General features: G+C 30.5%; 1 protein-coding gene across 1 annotated transcript in view; it reads left to right on the top strand.

The window, feature by feature from the left end:
- Window positions 1-26144, top strand: part of LOC126889634 (transmembrane protein 192) — a 68298-nt gene extending 42154 nt beyond the window's left edge. Inside the window, exon 5 of the mRNA XM_050658119.1 lies at window positions 21163-26144. Within this exon, the coding sequence (XP_050514076.1) occupies window positions 21163-21267 (105 nt within the window). The 3' untranslated portion in view covers window positions 21268-26144. The remainder of the gene's footprint in view (window positions 1-21162) is intronic.
- Window positions 26145-26766: the final 622 nt, after the last annotated feature.

The following is a 26766-nucleotide window of genomic DNA, read 5'->3' as shown; positions in this document are numbered from 1 at the left end:
TGATATATTTTTTTAATTTTTGGAAAAACCGTTTTTTACTATTTTTATGAGATGTAGAAGCAAAAGATACATACAATCCTAAATTTTCAATTTTTTATCTCAGACCGTTATTTTTTAATAGCCATTTAAATATTTTACATCTATATATATAAAAGAAAGTCGAGGTTGTGTTAGTTACACCATTTATAACTCGAGAACGACTGAACAGATTTTTATGAAATTTTACATGTATATTCTAGCGGTCTGGGAATAGGATAATATGGAGTTTCATACCCGTACGTCATAAGGGGTGTTGCCCCCCCTGATATATTTTTTTAATTTTTGGAAAAACCGTTTTTTACTATTTTTATGAGATGTAGAAGCAAAAGATACATACAATCCTAAATTTTCAATTTTTTATCTCAGACCGTTATTTTTTAATAGCCATTTAAATATTTTACATCTATATATATATAAAAGAAAGTCGAGGTTGTGTTAGTTACACCATTTATAACTCGAGAACGACTGAACAGATTTTTATGAAATTTTACATGTATATTCTAGCGGTCTGGGAATAGGATAATATGGAGTTTCATACCCGTACGTCATAAGGGGTGTTGCCCCCCCTGATATATTTTTTTAATTTTTGGAAAAACCGTTTTTTACTATTTTTATGAGATGTAGAAGCAAAAGATACATACAATCCTAAATTTTCAATTTTTTATCTCAGACCGTTATTTTTTAATAGCCATTTAAATATTTTACATCTATATATATAAAAGAAAGTCGAGGTTGTGTTAGTTACACCATTTATAACTCGAGAACGACTGAACAGATTTTTATGAAATTTTACATGTATATTCTAGCGGTCTGGGAATAGGATAATATGGAGTTTCATACCCGTACGTCATAAGGGGTGTTGCCCCCCCTGATATATTTTTTTAATTTTTGGAAAAACCGTTTTTTACTATTTTTATGAGATGTAGAAGCAAAAGATACATACAATCCTAAATTTTCAATTTTTTATCTCAGACCGTTATTTTTTAATAGCCATTTAAATATTTTACATCTATATATATAAAAGAAAGTCGAGGTTGTGTTAGTTACACCATTTATAACTCGAGAACGACTGAACAGATTTTTATGAAATTTTACATGTATATTCTAGCGGTCTGGGAATAGGATAATATGGAGTTTCATACCCGTACGTCATAAGGGGTGTTGCCCCCCCTGATATATTTTTTTAATTTTTGGAAAAACCGTTTTTTACTATTTTTATGAGATGTAGAAGCAAAAGATACATACAATCCTAAATTTTCAATTTTTTATCTCAGACCGTTATTTTTTAATAGCCATTTAAATATTTTACATCTATATATATAAAAGAAAGTCGAGGTTGTGTTAGTTACACCATTTATAACTCGAGAACGACTGAACAGATTTTTATGAAATTTTACATGTATATTCTAGCGGTCTGGGAATAGGATAATATGGAGTTTCATACCCGTACGTCATAAGGGGTGTTGCCCCCCCTGATATATTTTTTTAATTTTTGGAAAAACCGTTTTTACTATTTTTATGAGATGTAGAAGCAAAAGATACATACAATCCTAAATTTTCAATTTTTTATCTCAGACCGTTATTTTTTAATAGCCATTTAAATATTTTACATCTATATATATAAAAGAAAGTCGAGGTTGTGTTAGTTACACCATTTATAACTCGAGAACGACTGAACAGATTTTTATGAAATTTTACATGTATATTCTAGCGGTCTGGGAATAGGATAATATGGAGTTTCATACCCGTACGTCATAAGGGGTGTTGCCCCCCCTGATATAGTTTTTTAATTTTTGGAAAAACCGTTTTTTACTATTTTTATGAGATGTAGAAGCAAAAGATACATACAATCCTAAATTTTCAATTTTTTATCTCAGACCGTTATTTTTTAATAGCCATTTAAATATTTTACATCTATATATATAAAAGAAAGTCGAGGTTGTGTTAGTTACACCATTTATAACTCGAGAACGACTGAACAGATTTTTATGAAATTTTACATGTATATTCTAGCGGTCTGGGAATAGGATAATATGGAGTTTCATACCCGTACGTCATAAGGGGTGTTGCCCCCCCTGATATATTTTTTTAATTTTTGGAAAAACCGTTTTTTACTATTTTTATGAGATGTAGAAGCAAAAGATACATACAATCCTAAATTTTCAATTTTTTATCTCAGACCGTTATTTTTTAATAGCCATTTAAATATTTTACATCTATATATATAAAAGAAAGTCGAGGTTGTGTTAGTTACACCATTTATAACTCGAGAACGACTGAACAGATTTTTATGAAATTTTACATGTATATTCTAGCGGTCTGGGAATAGGATAATATGGAGTTTCATACCCGTACGTCATAAGGGGTGTTGCCCCCCCTGATATATTTTTTTAATTTTTGGAAAAACCGTTTTTTACTATTTTTATGAGATGTAGAAGCAAAAGATACATACAATCCTAAATTTTCAATTTTTTATCTCAGACCGTTATTTTTTAATAGCCATTTAAATATTTTACATCTATATATATAAAAGAAAGTCGAGGTTGTGTTAGTTACACCATTTATAACTCGAGAACGACTGAACAGATTTTTATGAAATTTTACATGTATATTCTAGCGGTCTGGGAATAGGATAATATGGAGTTTCATACCCGTACGTCATAAGGGGTGTTGCCCCCCCTGATATATTTTTTTAATTTTTGGAAAAACCGTTTTTTACTATTTTTATGAGATGTAGAAGCAAAAGATACATACAATCCTAAATTTTCAATTTTTTATCTCAGACCGTTATTTTTTAATAGCCATTTAAATATTTTACATCTATATATATAAAAGAAAGTCGAGGTTGTGTTAGTTACACCATTTATAACTCGAGAACGACTGAACAGATTTTTATGAAATTTTACATGTATATTCTAGCGGTCTGGGAATAGGATAATATGGAGTTTCATACCCGTACGTCATAAGGGGTGTTGCCCCCCCTGATATATTTTTTTAATTTTTGGAAAAACCGTTTTTACTATTTTTATGAGATGTAGAAGCAAAAGATACATACAATCCTAAATTTTCAATTTTTTATCTCAGACCGTTATTTTTTAATAGCCATTTAAATATTTTACATCTATATATATAAAAGAAAGTCGAGGTTGTGTTAGTTACACCATTTATAACTCGAGAACGACTGAACAGATTTTTATGAAATTTTACATGTATATTCTAGCGGTCTGGGAATAGGATAATATGGAGTTTCATACCCGTACGTCATAAGGGGTGTTGCCCCCCCTGATATAGTTTTTTAATTTTTGGAAAAACCGTTTTTTACTATTTTTATGAGATGTAGAAGCAAAAGATACATACAATCCTAAATTTTCAATTTTTTATCTCAGACCGTTATTTTTTAATAGCCATTTAAATATTTTACATCTATATATATAAAAGAAAGTCGAGGTTGTGTTAGTTACACCATTTATAACTCGAGAACGACTGAACAGATTTTTATGAAATTTTACATGTATATTCTAGCGGTCTGGGAATAGGATAATATGGAGTTTCATACCCGTACGTCATAAGGGGTGTTGCCCCCCCTGATATATTTTTTTAATTTTTGGAAAAACCGTTTTTTACTATTTTTATGAGATGTAGAAGCAAAAGATACATACAATCCTAAATTTTCAATTTTTTATCTCAGACCGTTATTTTTTAATAGCCATTTAAATATTTTACATCTATATATATAAAAGAAAGTCGAGGTTGTGTTAGTTACACCATTTATAACTCGAGAACGACTGAACAGATTTTTATGAAATTTTACATGTATATTCTAGCGGTCTGGGAATAGGATAATATGGAGTTTCATACCCGTACGTCATAAGGGGTGTTGCCCCCCCTGATATATTTTTTTAATTTTTGGAAAAACCGTTTTTTACTATTTTTATGAGATGTAGAAGCAAAAGATACATACAATCCTAAATTTTCAATTTTTTATCTCAGACCGTTATTTTTTAATAGCCATTTAAATATTTTACATCTATATATATAAAAGAAAGTCGAGGTTGTGTTAGTTACACCATTTATAACTCGAGAACGACTGAACAGATTTTTATGAAATTTTACATGTATATTCTAGCGGTCTGGGAATAGGATAATATGGAGTTTCATACCCGTACGTCATAAGGGGTGTTGCCCCCCCTGATATATTTTTTTAATTTTTGGAAAAACCGTTTTTTACTATTTTTATGAGATGTAGAAGCAAAAGATACATACAATCCTAAATTTTCAATTTTTTATCTCAGACCGTTATTTTTTAATAGCCATTTAAATATTTTACATCTATATATATAAAAGAAAGTCGAGGTTGTGTTAGTTACACCATTTATAACTCGAGAACGACTGAACAGATTTTTATGAAATTTTACATGTATATTCTAGCGGTCTGGGAATAGGATAATATGGAGTTTCATACCCGTACGTCATAAGGGGTGTTGCCCCCCCTGATATATTTTTTTAATTTTTGGAAAAACCGTTTTTTACTATTTTTATGAGATGTAGAAGCAAAAGATACATACAATCCTAAATTTTCAATTTTTTATCTCAGACCGTTATTTTTTAATAGCCATTTAAATATTTTACATCTATATATATAAAAGAAAGTCGAGGTTGTGTTAGTTACACCATTTATAACTCGAGAACGACTGAACAGATTTTTATGAAATTTTACATGTATATTCTAGCGGTCTGGGAATAGGATAATATGGAGTTTCATACCCGTACGTCATAAGGGGTGTTGCCCCCCCTGATATATTTTTTTAATTTTTGGAAAAACCGTTTTTTACTATTTTTATGAGATGTAGAAGCAAAAGATACATACAATCCTAAATTTTCAATTTTTTATCTCAGACCGTTATTTTTTAATAGCCATTTAAATATTTTACATCTATATATATAAAAGAAAGTCGAGGTTGTGTTAGTTACACCATTTATAACTCGAGAACGACTGAACAGATTTTTATGAAATTTTACATGTATATTCTAGCGGTCTGGGAATAGGATAATATGGAGTTTCATACCCGTACGTCATAAGGGGTGTTGCCCCCCCTGATATATTTTTTTAATTTTTGGAAAAACCGTTTTTTACTATTTTTATGAGATGTAGAAGCAAAAGATACATACAATCCTAAATTTTCAATTTTTTATCTCAGACCGTTATTTTTTAATAGCCATTTAAATATTTTACATCTATATATATAAAAGAAAGTCGAGGTTGTGTTAGTTACACCATTTATAACTCGAGAACGACTGAACAGATTTTTATGAAATTTTACATGTATATTCTAGCGGTCTGGGAATAGGATAATATGGAGTTTCATACCCGTACGTCATAAGGGGTGTTGCCCCCCCTGATATATTTTTTTAATTTTTGGAAAAACCGTTTTTACTATTTTTATGAGATGTAGAAGCAAAAGATACATACAATCCTAAATTTTCAATTTTTTATCTCAGACCGTTATTTTTTAATAGCCATTTAAATATTTTACATCTATATATATAAAAGAAAGTCGAGGTTGTGTTAGTTACACCATTTATAACTCGAGAACGACTGAACAGATTTTTATGAAATTTTACATGTATATTCTAGCGGTCTGGGAATAGGATAATATGGAGTTTCATACCCGTACGTCATAAGGGGTGTTGCCCCCCCTGATATAGTTTTTTAATTTTTGGAAAAACCGTTTTTTACTATTTTTATGAGATGTAGAAGCAAAAGATACATACAATCCTAAATTTTCAATTTTTTATCTCAGACCGTTATTTTTTAATAGCCATTTAAATATTTTACATCTATATATATAAAAGAAAGTCGAGGTTGTGTTAGTTACACCATTTATAACTCGAGAACGACTGAACAGATTTTTATGAAATTTTACATGTATATTCTAGCGGTCTGGGAATAGGATAATATGGAGTTTCATACCCGTACGTCATAAGGGGTGTTGCCCCCCCTGATATATTTTTTTAATTTTTGGAAAAACCGTTTTTTACTATTTTTATGAGATGTAGAAGCAAAAGATACATACAATCCTAAATTTTCAATTTTTTATCTCAGACCGTTATTTTTTAATAGCCATTTAAATATTTTACATCTATATATATAAAAGAAAGTCGAGGTTGTGTTAGTTACACCATTTATAACTCGAGAACGACTGAACAGATTTTTATGAAATTTTACATGTATATTCTAGCGGTCTGGGAATAGGATAATATGGAGTTTCATACCCGTACGTCATAAGGGGTGTTGCCCCCCCTGATATATTTTTTTAATTTTTGGAAAAACCGTTTTTTACTATTTTTATGAGATGTAGAAGCAAAAGATACATACAATCCTAAATTTTCAATTTTTTATCTCAGACCGTTATTTTTTAATAGCCATTTAAATATTTTACATCTATATATATAAAAGAAAGTCGAGGTTGTGTTAGTTACACCATTTATAACTCGAGAACGACTGAACAGATTTTTATGAAATTTTACATGTATATTCTAGCGGTCTGGGAATAGGATAATATGGAGTTTCATACCCGTACGTCATAAGGGGTGTTGCCCCCCCTGATATATTTTTTTAATTTTTGGAAAAACCGTTTTTTACTATTTTTATGAGATGTAGAAGCAAAAGATACATACAATCCTAAATTTTCAATTTTTTATCTCAGACCGTTATTTTTTAATAGCCATTTAAATATTTTACATCTATATATATAAAAGAAAGTCGAGGTTGTGTTAGTTACACCATTTATAACTCGAGAACGACTGAACAGATTTTTATGAAATTTTACATGTATATTCTAGCGGTCTGGGAATAGGATAATATGGAGTTTCATACCCGTACGTCATAAGGGGTGTTGCCCCCCCTGATATATTTTTTTAATTTTTGGAAAAACCGTTTTTTACTATTTTTATGAGATGTAGAAGCAAAAGATACATACAATCCTAAATTTTCAATTTTTTATCTCAGACCGTTATTTTTTAATAGCCATTTAAATATTTTACATCTATATATATATAAAAGAAAGTCGAGGTTGTGTTAGTTACACCATTTATAACTCGAGAACGACTGAACAGATTTTTATGAAATTTTACATGTATATTCTAGCGGTCTGGGAATAGGATAATATGGAGTTTCATACCCGTACGTCATAAGGGGTGTTGCCCCCCCTGATATATTTTTTTAATTTTTGGAAAAACCGTTTTTTACTATTTTTATGAGATGTAGAAGCAAAAGATACATACAATCCTAAATTTTCAATTTTTTATCTCAGACCGTTATTTTTTAATAGCCATTTAAATATTTTACATCTATATATATAAAAGAAAGTCGAGGTTGTGTTAGTTACACCATTTATAACTCGAGAACGACTGAACAGATTTTTATGAAATTTTACATGTATATTCTAGCGGTCTGGGAATAGGATAATATGGAGTTTCATACCCGTACGTCATAAGGGGTGTTGCCCCCCCTGATATATTTTTTTAATTTTTGGAAAAACCGTTTTTTACTATTTTTATGAGATGTAGAAGCAAAAGATACATACAATCCTAAATTTTCAATTTTTTATCTCAGACCGTTATTTTTTAATAGCCATTTAAATATTTTACATCTATATATATAAAAGAAAGTCGAGGTTGTGTTAGTTACACCATTTATAACTCGAGAACGACTGAACAGATTTTTATGAAATTTTGCAGGTATATTGGACTGTACTGGGAGTAGGTTGCTGTCTATATTTCATACCCGTATGTCATTAGGGGGTTGCCCATGACGCCGTAACTCTCACAATAATGACGTGAAAAATATGAAATTAAGTAGGTAGACTCCTTGCTGAATTCCGAGCAGAACCGTACTAAAATTTTTTGTCTAGCACAATCGGTGTCCGAAATACAATATCTCAAGCCGTAGGAATATTCTGAGGACAGAAGAAGAACGAGCGACAAATTTCATAGAAGCGAAGTGGCACAGTTTAACTTTGGGACTCAAATTGGGCAAAATATGAATTTTTTAATTTTGCGAAATTTTCAAAAAATATCTCTAAACGGAACCGTAAGCAGGAGAAAAATTCTGAGCACACGAAAAGAACAAGCAGCAAATTATAAAATTTTATTTAATTTTAATTCATTTTGTTTAATTTTATTTAGTTTAAGTATTTTATTTATTTTTGTTTATTTTATAAAATTTTATTTAATTTTAATTCATTTTGTTTAATTTTATTTAGTTTAAGTATTTTATTTATTTTTGTTTATTTTATTTTATTTCATTTTATTAAATTTTATTTATTTTTATTAGACTATATTTTCTTTTATTTAATTTTATTATTATTTTTTAATTTATTTATTATTTTTATTTAATTCTTTTTTAACTTTATTTAATTGTATTTAAGTTAATATGATTTTATTTATTTGTATTTAATTTTATTCAGTTTTTTTTATTTTTATTTACGTTTATTCAATTTCATTTAATTTTAATTTACTTCATTTACTTTTTATTTAATTTTAATTGAATTTAATTTTATTTAATCAACACCTATAGACTTGGAATCTCCCCGAACCTAATAATAAATAGATGGTTGTTTTGAATGTAGATATAATAAAGCTGTTATATTCATTATAAGATAAACAAATTTAAGATTGTAACTGTTGCACTACAAACTTTATTTTGTTACTTCTAACTAAACTTTATTATTTCAAACATCATGTGTAATTAATTAAAAATAATAATAAAACCTCATTCACATCGAGCATTTTTGTTTGTTAATTACGAATTCCTTTTGTTAATTTTAAGTTTATTGTATACAACAGTTTGTTTTTATCTATTGAGGCAGTACGAAGTCTGCCGGGTCAGCTAGTTATTAATATTTAAAACAGCGAACGAATTTAATGTTTCTTCCGTCATCGTATTTCTCAAATAATTTTTGACCCGTTTTAAAGTGGAAAATGATCTTTCACCAGTTGCATTAGTAACCATCAACGATAAGAAGATCCTTAGTGCTATTTCTACGTTTTGGGAGGTTGCAATTATATTATTTTTGTGCAAAAGCTCGATCACAAAAGTAGCACTGTGAGTTGTTGGATTTTTATACTCAACTTGGCCTAGTAGTGACATTATAAAATGTTTTAATTGAATACACTCACTTGCTAAAGATGTATCCAAGTCGTTCGAATAAATATTCACTAATACCGACACTTCTGTCTGAAATCACGTTATCCTCTGAAAGAGGTAGATAAAATAAAAATGAGAAAGTGATGGCAAGATCTTCATAAGCTTTTCCTCTAGATTTCAGATTATTTGCCAAATAATCAATTGTTTTATACAGCACTTGGATTCTAATCTTATTTTGCGGTGTAAGGATCTCTTCTGTATCTGCTTCGTCAAACTGTAATTTTCTTTTGCAACTTCTAATTTCTTTGCTGTATTCCGTTTGTTGTGATAAGAGCTGCCCCTTTTGTTCAAATAAATTACATTTATCACGAAGGAGACTCGTAAAATGTTGTAATGAGCTATGTTGTATGAGCAAAGACGAACATATAGGTATGTAAGTCCATATTTGCGCTTTGTAAAGATTTACTCGCTAGGTCAGTTCTTTCCAGTACCTCGAACCAAAAGGCAATATAAATACCAAATTCTAACGTAGCCATATTTTCGTGTAAATTGTTTGCTTGAGGATAGACTAATCGTTAGAGGATAACTCTAAAAGTGCTTGCTTTATATCTTGATAGCATAAATTAAGAGCTTTTAATGCATTAAATCGTCCTCACCATTGAGTCAAATTAACTGTTTTTGGAACAAATGTATGGCCACAATTTTTCAATAGATCAGTGAGTCGTTTTCATCTGTAAGTTGAAGCTGAGGAAAAAACATAAATTTCTTCAGCAACTAAAAAAGAGAAGTACTTTCCGTAGTACATTCTGCTGCAACCCCATAAATTTGAAATATCCACATATAGAATTAAAACGTGATGGGAGCGACGCGACGTACCGCCTTTCAAAATTTACCGGCGGGGGCTAATAGTCCCATAGCCTCCCTCTTAATCCGGCACTGGTGCCATCCATATAATACAATTCAATGTGGCTAAAAGTCTTATATTTGTTTCACAACTAAATACAATTATCCTACTTTTGACACCATTTATAAAGAGAAAATTTTCCCTCTTGGTTGTTTTTTGAGCACACCCCGTCACAAATTCTTGAACCTTATCAATATTGGAAGGAAGTCGACCAGGCATCATTTTTCGTCGATAATTATATATTTTTTTACGAGGAAAACGAAAAGCCCTAGATACAAAGTTTACTACTTTTTAAACAATTAGAATAATTGAAATAAAAATATAATAAACAATATTTTAAATCCAAGACTTTTCGTTAATAAACTGCTTTCTGGCTGCATCCCATATCTCCGGATTTTACAATATATAATCACATAGAGACGACGAAATAGGAGAAAGCAAATAGAGGACACTTAGGCCACGCATTTACCTTCTCTTCGTCTAGGAAAAGGACCGAAAGACAGTTTCTAAATACTCACAAATTGAGTAAAAATGAAAAAGATAAAAAAGGGTTCAAGGCAGGTTTTGTTTATATTCGATTCAGAGTTGGACTACCATCTCCATATAGTAACTATTTCAGCATCCTTATGCATCATCAGTGAAGATTATGCAGTCACAACTCTGAAGGGAATACAAACATTCTGCCTCTTTTAAAGCAAACCATCGCGATGCGATGAACCCGCCTTTTGAGACGCAATACAGCGACATCTCTCGTATTACGAGGAAAACGAAAAGCCCTAGATACAAAGTTTACTACTTTTTAAACAATTAGAATAATTGAAATAAAAATATAATAAACAATATTTTAAATCCAAGACTTTTCGTTAATAAACTGCTTTCTGGCTGCATCCCATATCTCCGGATTTTACAATATATAATCACATAGAGACGACGAAATAGGAGAAAGCAAATAGAGGACACTTAGGCCACGCATTTACCTTCTCTTCGTCTAGGAAAAGGACCGAAAGACAGTTTCTAAATACTCACAAATTGAGTAAAAATGAAAAAGATAAAAAAGGGTTCAAGGCAGGTTTTGTTTATATTCGATTCAGAGTTGGACTACCATCTCCATATAGTAACTATTTCAGCATCCTTATGCATCATCAGTGAAGATTATGCAGTCACAACTCTGAAGGGAATACAAACATTCTGCCTCTTTTAAAGCAAACCATCGCGATGCGATGAACCCGCCTTTTGAGACGCAATACAGCGACATCTCTCGTATTACGAGGAAAACGAAAAGCCCTAGATACAAAGTTTACTACTTTTTAAACAATTAGAATAATTGAAATAAATATATAATAAACAATATTTTAAATCCAAGACTTTTCGTTAATAAACTGCTTTCTGGCTGCATCCCATATCTCCGGATTTTACAATATATAATCACATAGAGACGACGAAATAGGAGAAAGCAAATAGAGGACACTTAGGGTTCATCGCATCGCGATGGTTTGCTTTAAAAGAGGCAGAATGTTTGTATTCCCTTCAGAGTTGTGACTGCATAATCTTCACTGATGATGCATAAGGATGCTGAAATAGTTACTATATGGAGATGGTAGTCCAACTCTGAATCGAATATAAACAAAACCTGCCTTGAACCCCTTTTTTATCTTTTTCATTTTTACTCAATTTGTGAGTATTTAGAAACTGTCTTTCGGTCCTTTTCCTAGACGAAGAGAAGGTAAATGCGTGGCCTAAGTGTCCTCTATTTGCTTTATCCTATTTCGTCGTCTCTATGTGATTATATATTGTAAAATCCGGAGATATGGGATGCAGCCAGAAAGCAGTTTATTAACGAAAAGTCTTGGATTTAAAATATTGTTTATTATATTTTTATTTCAATTATTCTAATTGTTTAAAAAGTAGTAAACTTTGTATCTAGGGCTTTTCGTTTTCCTCGTAATACGAGAGATGTCGCTGTATTGCGTCTCAAAAGGCGGGTTCATCGCATCGCGATGGTTTGCTTTAAAAGAGGCAGAATGTTTGTATTCCCTTCAGAGTTGTGACTGCATAATCTTCACTGATGATGCATAAGGATGCTGAAATAGTTACTATATGGAGATGGTAGTCCAACTCTGAATCGAATATAAACAAAACCTGCCTTGAACCCTTTTTTACCTTATATATTTTTTCTTATGTAACTGACAACAATCGTAGTAATTGTTTCAGACAAATAAGCTGCAAGTGCTTGGCGTATAATTTTTGCTGGTTTTTCAATTCTCTTCGGCTTTACGTTTACAATAGTTAGAAACAATTTTTCGATCTAACTTCTGACAATCTGGTTCATGATTATGTTGTCGGCTACTTCTAGATATTGTAAAAGTTGCACCAATAGTAAAAAATTTTGCACTACAAGTTGTTTTATCCTCCAGAATACTTCTTCACTTTTTAAAACTTTCACTTTATAAAAAATAAAATTTTCAAATACCAATACCGCGTAAGGTTTACCGCGATCACTTTCTATTAAACATGCCATTTTTGTCAAAATTCCAATTATGACTAAAAATAAAATACTATAATTAATCAATTAATTATTATAATTATAGGTACCTACTGTAATTTAATAGTAGATAAATAATTCAATTGAATGCCTTTTAGTAAAATCTACCTGAAATAACCATTTTGGTCTTGGTGAGGAAAATACCTGTGGGATTATGACATACCCTTATAAACGCAGGCAAAAGATTATTTTGGTGAGGAAATTACACCCGCCGGTTTTCCTCTGGGGCTACCTCAAGTCCAAAGTCTACATGAATAAACCGGCTACGATTGAGGCATTGGAGGCCAGTATTACTCGAGTCACTGGTCAAATACCAATCGAAAAGCTCGAACGCGTCATCGAGAATTAGAACTTCAGAATGGACCGTCTTAACCGCAGTCATCGTCAACATTTGAAAAAAATTATCTTTAAGAAGTAATTGTAAAGAATGGTTCTTTTGTACGAAAATAAAGATTTTCAAATAAAATTAATTTTTTTCATTGTTTTTTCTTTTTTAAAAAAGTAGCTCTAAATGAATCACCCTTTACAACTATAATATACAACTATAAAATCATAAAACTAAAAGAGCGCTCTTTTAAATGTAACACTTTGTCCACCAATTATCCATGTTTTAATATTGGAAGTTTGCTGTGTAGACCAGTAAAGATCTGTTTTTAGGTGGATGTGAGAGGTGGCATTCAGATTTTTGCGGATAAAGTTAGGTGATAACTTCGTTAATAATAATTGATTTATGCTCCTTCTCAAATATGCCCGGAACATTAATAAAAAAAATAAAACATTTAAAATTTCAAAAAATTTCATTTTTTTTCTACTTTTTTTGCTTATAACTTAAAAACTATGTATTTTAGAACAAAGTCTTATAGGAATAAAACAAAGATTATTAAATTTTCTATGAAATGCGATTGGTTAAAAATGTCTTAATTTATCACCCTTGCTGCAAAATAGCAATAAATATAAAATAAGGGGGCAAAACAAGCCTGTCCTTATTCAATGATTTTCCATCACTTAGGTTACATTTGGAACCTTCCTAATTCGCTTAGAAAATTTTTGTAATGTGCTAAAACCGTACACCAAATTTCATTAAAATTGACTTACTAGATTTTGCATAATAATTTTGCAATCTAAACTTTTTTAAAATATTAAAATTTTTTAAAATCTTGCACAACAAAAACTAGAACATACAAATATTTGTCAATTTTTTACATATAAAGAAGTACTCCACCTATCTAATGCACTTTACAGAATTGAAATCGGATTATTTAAGCAGCCTCAGCAATGTTTTAAAGTTATAAACAATTTTTTGGCTTATAAACAAATTAGTGCTGTGGCCAGGAGGGGGTGCTACGGGCTCCTTTATTTAGATGGACTTACCCAAGTTTTTTATGTATTTTGACCCGTAGAACACGAGTTTTTTGGGTAACAGTTGATCCAGATGTCGATAAGATTGTTATAAACAAAGAACTTGAGGAATTACATAAAATCGATTTTTCGCAAAATAAAATATTTTTTTGTATTTCTTGGGTAATTCTAAGCAAAAAATGTTTACAAGTTTTTTCGTAGGATGCATAGTTTTCGAGATAAACGCGGTGGAACTTTCAAAAAATCGAGAAATTGCAATTTTTTAACGCGAATAACGTTTGATTAAAAAATAAAATAGCAATTCTGCTGACAGCATTTGAAAGTTTAAGTCAAATTATACCGGTTTTAATTATTTGCATTGCTAAAAATTAATTTTTTTATTATTAAACAAAGCTATTTGATTATAAGCCAAAAAATTGTTTATAAATTTAAAATTTAAAGTGTATTAGATAGGTAGAGCACCTCTTTATATGTAAAAAATTAGCCAACTTCTAAATCAGGGGTGTCAAACTCAATTTTGCAGAGGGCCATATATTAAATTCAGAATGTGTCGGCGGGCCAGATTCAAATAAAAAAAAATGTACTGAATTATTATAACATTTTATTTAATAGTATACTTATAATATACGGTTGTTAAAAATCATATCAAAGTTATAAAAGAGGGTAATTATTTTGAGCTCGAGGATCCAGATACCTGACTTCTCTTGTTTTTGACAAGCTCATTGATGTCAGGTATCATATTCGTTGTATTTATTTTAAGAATTGATTGGAGATGTTCATTTGTAAGTCTTGTGCGATGTTTGTTCTTATTTATTTTCATGACGGAAAACATCTGCTCACATAAATAGGTGCTACCAAACATGCACAGAATACGTGCTGCATGCTTTTTTAATTCCGGGTAGTTATCCAAACTCTTGAAATATTGTGTATAAAATGTAAGTGCGTTAACCTCTTTAAATTTTTCTTTCAAAATACTGTCCGATTGAAGATCTATCAACTCCATTTGCAAATGAACTGGTGCCTGTGAAGCTTCAAAATTGAATGGATTGTTGAAAATTGGGAATTCCATTTCATTCATTTTGTGGAAGTCTTCAAAACGATTGTTGAATTCCGTGATAAGATTTTGCAGAAGTTGAGAATATTGATCCAATTTTTTTTGATCCACTGTGCCAAATGATTTTAAATGAGGGAAATTATCCAAAGTTTGATTTTTTACCTGATTTTCCCACAGCCTCAACTTTGTTTCAAAGGCTTGAATACATGAGTACATTTGAGTGACAATCAGATTTTTACCCTGTAACTTTACATTCAGATCAGTCAAGTGTATATTCATATCTACCAAAAAGGCACAATCAACCCACCAGTCATTGTCATAATCAATTGGGTTGCCTTTTTCTAACATGAAAGCTTGAATAGGGTCACGTAATGCAAAAAATCTTTCTAAAACTACTCCTCGACTGAGCCAACGAACTTCGGTGAAATAAGGGACATCAGAAAACTTTTCGTCCAAATCTTGTAAAAACTGCCTGAACTGTCGGTGATTTAGTCCTCTGCTCCTTATAAAATTTACTATTTTAATTATAGGTTGCATGACATGGTCCATTTTTAAATGTTTGGATGCCAATGATTCCTGGTGAATTATACAGTGAAATCCCACAAAATTTCCTGATGTTTTCTGTTTTAATTTAGTTACAACGCCCGAATGTTGGCCAACCATGGCAGGAGCGCCATCCGTAGTTGTGCTGCTAAGTATATTCCAATCGAGTCCATATTCTGCCATCAAATGCTCCAATGCAGAATAAATATCATTTGCTGTTGTAGTACCTGTCAATGGAACGCACTTTAATAGTTCTTCAGTTATTTCAAAGTTACTGTTAATACCTCGTATAAAAACAGCAAGTTGAGCTGTATCAACAGTATCAGTGCTCTCATCAACAGCCAGTGAAAAGTTTGTAAATTCCTTAATTTTCTCCTTCAGTTGAAGAACCAAATTTTGAGATAAATCATTTATTCTTGAAGCAACAGTGTTTCTTGACAGCGAAATATTTTGAATTATTGACTTTTGAAATGGAAATGAAACATCGGCAACTTTCAACATACAGTCTTTAATAAAATCACCATCAGTGAAAGGTTTTGATCTCTTCGCGATTTCTAATGCAATAATAAAACTTGATTTCAGGGCATCTTCGCTCTCAGTATTAGCTTTAGTAAACATCGATTGTTGACCTTGAAGTTTAGATTTTAAAGATGACAATCTGTCCATTCTTATTTTTTCAGTGTAACAATCGAATTTTGATTTATGATTCGTATCATAGTGTCTCTTCAAGTTAAACTCCTTACAAACAGCAACTGTTTGATTGCAAACACAGTGGTTTACCTTTCCATTCTATGAAAAAATATGCATTTTCCCATTTAGACTGAAAAACTCTACGTTCACTATCAACTTTACGTTTTTGTGACATTATGCCGAAATCGTAACAAATATGGAACTCGACACAATTATGGATATCGCACACGCACGACACAAACAAATGTACAATACCTTCTCAACCACTACTTCGCAACTGACTCACGTGACACGTCGACGCACTTCTTTTATATCGATAAGGAAGGTTCTAGTCTAGACTCGAAGCGCATGGAAGATTCTATTGTTCTCAACAAAAATAATAGGGTGTTTCCGCTAAGAGATGGTGTTACTGTCTATCTCTCTCGCTTGTCTAGGCACGCGCTGCCTTTGAAATGACTTATAAATGTAGTGTAGTGTACGCATTTTAAAACTTCCGTAGAGCAATCGAGTGAAGTCTAAAAGCTCTAAAAAACATTATTCTTCTTTCTGTGACACATTGCGATCGCGGGCCGTATTGGTATGGCCCGGGGGCCGGATGCGGCCCGCGGGCCGTATCTTTGACATGACTATCTAAATGGTCTCACTTTTTGTTCAGAAAGATTTTAAAAAATTTGAACTTTTTTAAAAACATTTAGATTGCAAATTTATTATGCAAAATTTATTAGGTCGATTTTAATGAAATTTGGTACATGATTTAAGTATGTTACAAATAATTTCCTAAGCGAATTACTAAGGTTATAAGTGCCACCAAAGTGGTTAAAAAATATTGAATAACAACAGACTTATTTTGCCCCCTTATTTTGTATATATTGCAGAAAAGGTACTGAAGAAATTTTTTACCAGTCGTATATCATACAAAATTCAATTATCTTTATTTTATTTCTCTGCGACTTTGTTCCATAAAGTTATAAGCAAAGAAAGCAGAAAAAAATCGCTGTTTTTCGAAATTTTTAAATATTTTAATTTTTTTATTAATGTTCCGGGCATATTTGAGAAGGAGCATAAGTCAATTATTATTACTGAAGGTGTATCTAACTTTATCTGCAAAAATCCGAATGCCACCTCTCACATCCAAAAATAGACGTTTTTTCGCAGATCCTTACTGGTCTAGTGTGACATAAGGGGCAAAACAATTTATGTAATTAACTTTTGGTTTCACTTTTTTCTGGAACATCACAATGATCTGTTAGGTTGGTAACTTTGACATTGACAAATGAAATATTGTCATCGTGACGTCACCCAGACGATCAATTTTACGAATTGTTTGTAAATATAATAGGATACGTGGTCTGGAGGCTATATTTTGTTATTAAATATCGTTAGTGTTTTAATTTGTGTTTATATCTTGAGATATAATGTATCTGTAGATATCATTAAGTGTTTTTAATATAATAACTTAAACCCAAAACTCTTTTATAAGTGTTAAGATACATTTTAATGTGGTTGTATTAAGTACCTACTTACTTACTGGATTTTCTTTCTGCTGTATTGTATAGTAAAGGACATTCTTGTATAGAGACATTACAGTTCTGTAATGTCTCTTGCGGTTCTTCACATCAAGTTTACATCATCTGTGTAGGTTACAATCTGCTTAGACTTATTGAACAATATATCTAATTAAGTCTATAGATAATAGATCTATTATATGTAATTCTTTCATATAAAATTATAATCAATATTGCAGCTGTCTGAAGATAGTTTGAATAAACAATTATAAATTAAATGAATATATAAAATGGGGAAAATTCCCTTTATTGCACTGAAATTGTATTTTTTTATAATTTACTGTTAATGTAAAACTTCACAGGTACCTATTGAATGGAATCATAATTTTTTAATAGTTTTAGATATTATAATCCAGTACCTAACGTAATCAGATGCTCTTATGTTAAACTTAAGGGAAAAACTACTAATTTTGATACATAAATCTTTAGTTAAATCTCTTTTTCACCATGGTTTACATGTTAGGAGGAATTTATAATAATGTACTACATGCATTATCCCCAATTCAAAATTATTATATACCTACTCAAAATCATTTAAAAAAAGTAAATTGTATTCAACCCATTATTAATATACCTAGGATATTTGAATGATTTAGGGCCGGTACTTTATGTCTCCGTTAACAGCCGGTTAGTTAACCGGGGTTTAATCGGGACAGAAATATATGCATAACATAGACATAAACGCAATTATACTTATTATTATATTCATAAATAATTATAATGATAATTATAATTGCTTTTATTACAACGCAAGAGGCTCTATGAAGTACTTTTCTGTCCCGATTAAACCCCGGTTAGCTAACCGAGGTTTAACCGGGACATAAAGTACCGGACCTTAGTCCCATATATACACAAGAAAGAATCTCCTTCTGCTTTAATTAACTAGTAATGCTATTCTACTGCATATATTTAATTGCAATTATATTCTATGATTTTTGTAACTCTACAGGTATCTACCACATTTTTTAAAGAATATATGAAATAAATAGTCATTAAAAATCCAAACGTATTTTTTTTAAATATACACATTTTCAATACATTCCTACTTTCCGAGTTCATTTCAATGAGTGAAGTGAATGAATTTGAATGCAGCATTCTGGGTGACGTCACTCCCGCCATTAGATTCTCGACGCTGATTGGTGGAAAGTTACCATGCAACCTGTCTATTTATGAACCTTGGATCTGTTGTGTGTTTAATTCTATATGGACCTTCCTATCTTAGTAAAAGTCAAAAGTTTTAAACTTCCATATAGTAGTAAAAAAACTGCATAAATTAAATATTTTTCAATCATACATGGGATCCCTCTCTCTTCAAATTGGTATTTTGAAATTGTGAATTCTACCATTAATTATTCATCAGAGATCTTTTATTGTAGCATAACTCTGAAGATGGCTTTATAAGCCAAAAGCACTCAGCTGGGAATTAAATTTTACACACTTCAAACATACTTTTCTTTTCCCTCACTCAAAATAATTAAAACTATAGTATATTGTCTAACAAGTGAGAAAAAAAATATTACTCACGAGCGCAGAAGTTTGTTGGCACGAGGCGAGGGCCGCAAATCCAGCGAGGGAGAAATATGACATTTTCTCATATGTTGTACACTGTACTTTTTCTATGGATGCGGTTTTGTCAAGAGTTCAAACTTCAAAATTAAACAATTTAGGTGCTTTTAGTGCTAGTACCATAACTTGATAACTCCAAAATTGACGTTTTTGAGATAACTAGTTCAGAAGATGTATTTTATTTGCCTCTATATTGTGTAAAAACTTGATAACTAGCTTCAAACGGGTTAAGTATTTATTTACGATTGACGAAAGTTGATAAAACTCAAGCCGCTAAAATTCAGTGCTAAAACTTGACAAGATAAGTTATCAAGCTATTTTTTAATAGAAATAATCGTGAATACGACATACACTGAATGCTATAACTAGGTAACTCCAGTTATCTAGTTGTAGCACGTGTTTTTCTGAAACCATTGAGCTTACCACGTAAATGCTATCTGTTTATTCGGATCATGTTAACGCAAAAATTCTAGAATTGTTAGCAGATCTGGCAACCCCCATAGCAGAGGGCTAGTTTTCACCAAAATAATGCTTAAAATATTAGTTTTGTTAAAAAGTTCACTTAGATGCAACTTGGCATGACATGCGACATTACAGAATGTTAACATTATGGTAGTGCTAAAAGTTGATAACTTTAATTTTTCATGTTATTTTCCATATGGAAAAGCAAATTTGCACCGTATTCCTAAATAGATCAGTAGCCAAAAAGTTAAGGAACAGTATTTTAGAGCTGCAGAGTGAATTCCGTATTTACCAACATCATGGGAGCAGCACAAATATTTTAAAAATCTTTAAACTCGTTTATCTCAAAACTACTAATTTCGAGTTATCAAGTTATAGTTATTATAGTATTAAGGCGACGATATATACATGTAGGTATTTAATATATATTCTTAAAATTTATATACGTTATTTGTTTAAAATTGTAATTAACAGTTATTTTTGAACAGTTTTGAAGGTAATTCCTGGTAAGTTTTGCTTCAACACATTTTGTTTGACAACATTAATTGTGTTTGTATTGTTCATGTTACCATGGAAACGGGGATCATATGTACGGAAAACGGTAGGAGAATCCGCGAGAAAAAATATTTCTCACTGCAATGGCCGACTTTTCTCACTACGTCAGAAATTGTTCGTTTTGAATGTATGTAAGTAGCGAGGGAAGTTGCACATTATATAGCATCTATAGAAAAAAGAAATATCACGTAATACAAAAATAAGAGTATACAAAACGATAATTAGACCCACAAGACCCATCCTAAACGGGGCCGAGACATGGACTATGATACCGAATAGATTGGAAGCCTGGGAAAGAAAGATTATTCGCAGAATACTTGGCGGAAAAGTAGTTAAGGAAGAATAGAAAAGACCAACGAATGGTAAGTGTAGCAAATGTATGCTAACCCGCCGATATCAAAAATAGTTAGAAAACGTAGACTAGAATCGCTTGGTCATTTAGAAAGAATGCAGGAGGCACACAAGTCAAGAATATTGGTTGGAGAGCACCTGAGGGCAAAAAAATAGAGGGAGACCAATAAGGAAATGGAGTGTTGCAGTAATGGAAGATGTCAGTCAGTTGGGAATCAGAGATTGAAAGCTGACACCTAAGAAGAGAAAACGATCGAAATTATCCATCCAGCAATGAGCCTAAAACGCCTATTAACGCTATACATATAATCGGTTGTGTTTATTGGTAATCATTTGGTTCATCATTGAAACAATTATTATATGCATTTTTTTTTTATTTTTTAGGCCGATTTAATCCGATTCCTCAAGGAACACAATGAACTATTAGCGAAAAAAACAATGGTTTTGACAGCTCAATTACAACAATTACGGGCTCATAGAGAGAGTTAAAATTTTTTGTAAAATTTGTGATACAAGTACGTTCGAGAATATATATAATATATGTATATAGGGTATGCTAAATTTTTATATTAATTCATATCAAAAAATTGTAGATTCGTTTTTCTTTATATAAACTGAAATAAACTTTAAAATCGGAGGCTTTATCTCATAATATACGACTGTGATTTTGTTATGTGTTTTTTTGTGAGTTACTAAGAATACTTCAACATTTTTATTGTTTAAATTTTTACCAAATACGGCATAATAAAAAGAACTTAGATGCAAAAAAGTAATACCGCATAGAAGAGAAAACGATTTTTGAGTTTCTGTTATCACTCAGAAGTCAAAATACCGAATTTTTTTTGTAAAAAGGGCGAAAATCAACATATTTATTATTGTTAAGCAAAAAATCAGCACAAAACAAAAAATTTTGACAGCCTTACCTCACGAAATGCGTAACGACAGCGTTACCTAAAGAATGTATATGAAGAGTACAGGGGAAAAACTGGTAATGTCACATTTTATACATATTGAGATAAACACCAATAAAGGTTTAATTCTTATGATATCTAAAAACTAGTTAGGAGATTCTTAGCGGAATTCTAGCAATTATTAGTTTATAATCTTAATATAATATTAATCTATATTAACTTATTAATTTGACGAATGGATTTAATATCCGCAGTCATATAAACCCAAATAAACAAAAAAAAAAACATTAATTTAATAATGCACAAAAAACTGCTAACAATCCTTATTTTTGTCCAGTGGCGTGCGGACAATCCTTCGACTGGATACAAATTCTTAAAAAATTTATATAGACTGATCTTTCTGGTTATTATTCTGAATCGATAGTCTAGTCGATAGTACTCAGTTGATACTCGATACTCTATACTCGCTAGTACTACCACATGGCGAGAAAAGCCAAAATTCATGAAAAAGTGACATTCCTTGTTTTCCCCCTGTACTCTTCATATGCAAAATTTGAGGTAGATCAGTCAACTAGCTTTTGAATTACAATGTCTACTGCCTTTGAAAAAAAAAACAGTTTTGAGAAAAACCCGTTTAAAGTTTTGACAACTTTTATTTTCAATTTCTTTTTTGTCTGTCAAATCTTAGCGATGCACACCGGAATATGTTTTTGAACCGCGGAGTAATTTACAAAAAAAAAGGCGAACAGCTGTTGCTCAAGGGTGCTGGCGCCAAGCTGTTGCAAAGCGAGTCAAAGATAGGGATTTTTAACATGCGGCATTTACAGGCAATTTTGCTGCAATCAATCTGAAATTTTCAGAGAGTATTCTTGAAGTTATGTGCTTTTATTTAAAATAATAAAAAAATCGAAAATTTCGTTAAACCATCCCCGCCCCCTTAAATACCAACTAAACTTTAAAACACAACTAAGTCCAATATACTCTTCAGATAAAACTATCCACCTTAAATAACTTTTGAACCATTGATTTTTTAGAAAAAACGCAAAAACATGGCAAATAATACTTGAAGGGGGAGACATTATTCCATATTTAAGCTTACCGAGAAAGGCACCCTATCACCCCCGTATCATCCCTTATTTTTTTTAAATAACTACCACCTTTTTTATTTTATATTTGGATTCTCCTCTTTGTACTGATTTCAAAAATGTATAATACATGATGCTTAGAGTGATTAGTTTATAAGAAAAATAAATACAAAAGCAAGAAAACGATTAAAAATAATTCTTTTTTAACAATTTTATTAGCATACAAACATTTAAAATAAACATTTCACTACCAAAAATTTTAAAAATTATTATTTAAAATGACTTTTGAAATTTTGAATAATTATTGTTAAAATTTTGAATAATTATTGTTAAAATTTTGAATAAGTATTGTTAAGATTTTGAATAATTATTTTTAAAATTTTTGGTAGTGGTCTCCGACGCCCCTAAGGAGCATAAGGAGTTTCGAGAAAGAAGAAGAGGTAGTGAAATGTTCTTTCTAAATGTTATAAACTTGTTAAAAGAATAATTTTTATTTAATACAGTTTTCTTGCTTTTGTATTTATTTTTCTCATAAACGAATCACTTTAAGCATCAAGTGTTATACATTTTTGAAATCAGTACAAGGAGGAGAATCCAAATATAAAATAAAAAAGGTGGTAGTAGTTTTAAAAAAATTAAGGGATGATACGGGGATGGGAGGGTGCCTTTCCCGGCAAGCTTAAATATGGTATCATGACTCCCCCTTTAAGTATTATTTGAAGTGTTTTTGCGTTTTTTCTAAAAATCAGTGGTTCAAAAGTTATTCAAGATGGATAGTTTTATCTGAAGAGCACTGTATAAACAAGATAAAAGACGCAGCCAAAACAGTAGCAAATAAAATATGTTTCAATTGCTTAATATTCCAAAGAAAGGTCAGTGACAATATTTGTATAATTTTTATATTATTTTAAATTGTGTATCGTTTTCAGATTTTATAATTATAGAAACTTCATTATACTTTATAATTTATAGGAAGATTTTGGTGTTATGTTACTTTATTTATTATCCACTAAAATAAACCATACCGAAAAACGCATATTAATTGTATTTTACGTAAATTTTTTGCTTGAAATTTTCTTGTGAAATACACACACCGGCAAAATTAATGGAACACCTTAAAGATGGGTCATGTTTGATATCTCGAATTTCCTAAACCAGTTGTTTGATTTGTGTGATTTTTTTAGTATGTTATAGCCTTATTCTTTAAGAATATCGATGTAATAATATTGTTGTTAGACAGGTAGATGTCATTGTATACAGGGTGTAACAACCATACTGTGTTTTTCCTCAAAATTCTGAACACCATGTGGAATATTCTAGCATATATAAAATATTGAAATTAAAACTCAATTGTAGCCTTAAGCTTTCTTAACATTTTCTTTTTTGATTCATTTGCTTATGTTGGATAATAAAAAAGTGCCATATTCTTCATTTTTTTTATATAAATTTTTATATAAAAAAAGTTTTTAAATAAGTGCGACAAACTTTAAGAGGTAATTCTGTATTAAAAAATAATCACCGTTTGTTTTATAAACATATGTCTTGTTGGTTTTAAGAGGTAGTTATTGTGCATTTTTTGACAGACAATTAAGAATTTTATATTTACCATTGGCGTGCATACGGGATATATCTAAAATATTTATACCCGTTTGCACGCCAATGGTGAATATAAAATTCTTAATTGTATGTCAAAAAATGCCTAATAACTACCCCTTAAAGTTTGTCGCATTTATTTAGAAACACTCTATATTGATGAAGAACATGGCTAGTTGTTAAAGTACCTAATTTTTTTTATTATTCAACATAAGCAAAGGAGTCAAAAAAGAAAATGTTAAGAAAGCCTAAGGCAACAATAAAATTTTAATTTCAATTTATTTTATATATTGGGACCATGCAAGTTCGGAAGAGCGACACCTGGTTTCATAGCTCGGCAACATTTTGTAGCACTTAATTTAATAATTATATTGGCCAATTATATTAGTCTTGGTTACTAGATAATTGGGCCATAGCCCAAAAAAGAATGAGAAGAAAAAGTAAGATTAAGCTTATGTTATTAAAAGAATATAATATTTTCAAAATAATACTTTCATTTTAACATAAAATTTTCGGTTATTCCAGAAATGTCCGGAATAACAAGGTAACAATTCCAGTATCCCCACTAGTTTTCCAATTACCCGATTGAATACAATCCTACATTCTCATGAAATGTATCAGTCTCTCCTGAACACTGTCCTAATGTCTCAAGTTATCTTTTTACCAATTAACTATCAGTTTGGTCGTACAGTGTTTAAGAATTATTATTCTGCTCACGTTTGTAACCGATAAGTGGGTTTCCTTTCTTTTGAAATAATGTTTATCTAACTTTATATCGTTTTTCATTTAATATAAAGTGTGATCCAAAATTATTGTCACCATAGATGGCGCTGAACGGCAGAGATAGCTATACAGTGCATGTCTATTCTTAATTCAGATATACTTTCCAGTTTACGTCAACTTTGCAGTGTACGTCAACTTAACAAGGAAAGTTAGGTTATGTAGAGATGTTGGTGGTGGACATATACAGCATCTTGTTTGATTTTATTTATTATTGTTACTTATAATTTTGTTAATTCTTTTTATTTTTGATTAAAGTTCTGTGCTAAAGGTTTTGACTGATTTTTTATGTTTTATAATGTTAATCAAAATTAATTGATAAACCAATGATATAAATTCAGGTTAAAGGTCCGATCCAATAATTGTGGATCGCTCGTTATTATTAAACATTAGGTACCATTTATTGATTTAACATGTCTGAAAACCATTTTAAAGACCAGAGGATGTTCTGGAAGGCATTTCATTTATTCAAACATTTTTCATCTATATTTCCTTTTTTTTTTCAAATAGTAATTCCCCGTAAGAAGTGGAGTGGTGATCGTGATGTCGTGTATTGTCTGTCTCCAAAGATCTCTGGTCATTTTTAACCCATGCATAGGTATTTTGCATATTCTTGTAATTTTGTCGATCTATTTTGTTGGTGATCTCCTCTTGATCTTCAGCATTCCACTTTTCCTTGCATAATGAGTCTTTCCATGAATATACGATTCGGAAAAGCATGAGAAGTTTGTAACAACCTAAGAACAATATATTTCCCTTGTTTTTATGAAAATATTTTTTATATAAATTAAATCGTATATTTAAATAATTTTGAAACGATTTTAAGCTAACATTGATTGTGAAATGAAGCTCTCGGTACTGTTTATTTTTAAGTGTATAATATACTTATGTAAATTGTGTAATATATTAAAGTAACATTTTTACCAATATATTTTTATATTTAATCAATAACTGATTTAATTTTATTATAAATAAATAAATGTAAAACTAGATAAAATCTTTAATATACTCTCACAACCTCTTCTATTCAAATGTCTACCTTATTTTCATGTGATGCTCAGTTATACAGTGCATTCATACAGTGTAGAAACGGTCTATTATCTCATGACTTAATTATTTTCAGAGTTAAAGCTCTGACAGGTCGATTTTTATTTTTAAATTATGATTTTTTGACGTATAGTACATAATAGTGACGTCATTGATTATTTTTTTAATGGGAATAAGGGTCGTGTGGTACCTCATTTGAAAGGTGATTCAATTCTCTATTCAGTCATATAATCATTAATATCATTATTTATACAGGGTGGCCAAAAATAATTTTTGAATTAAAATAGTTGACGCAAAAGGAAGATGTAAGTAATTTATTTAACTTAAAATACATTTTACTGATGTCACCTAATATAAAAAAAAAGTTTATTTCATAAACATTGCTTTTCGCTTAAATTAAATGTCAAACAGCCACACACCTACCTCTTGGCACTTTGAACATTTAATTTAAGCGATAAGCAATGCTTATTTGTCAAATAAACATTTTTTTTGTCGTTTCTGACAGCAGTAAAATGTATCTTGAGTTAAATAAATTACATATATTCTTTTTTTGCGGCAATTAATTTAATTCA

Source organism: Diabrotica virgifera, chromosome 8 (assembly GCF_917563875.1).
Source record: "Diabrotica virgifera virgifera chromosome 8, PGI_DIABVI_V3a".
Classification (NCBI taxonomy): domain Eukaryota; kingdom Metazoa; phylum Arthropoda; class Insecta; order Coleoptera; family Chrysomelidae; genus Diabrotica; species Diabrotica virgifera.
This window is presented reverse-complemented; position numbering and strand designations above follow the sequence as displayed.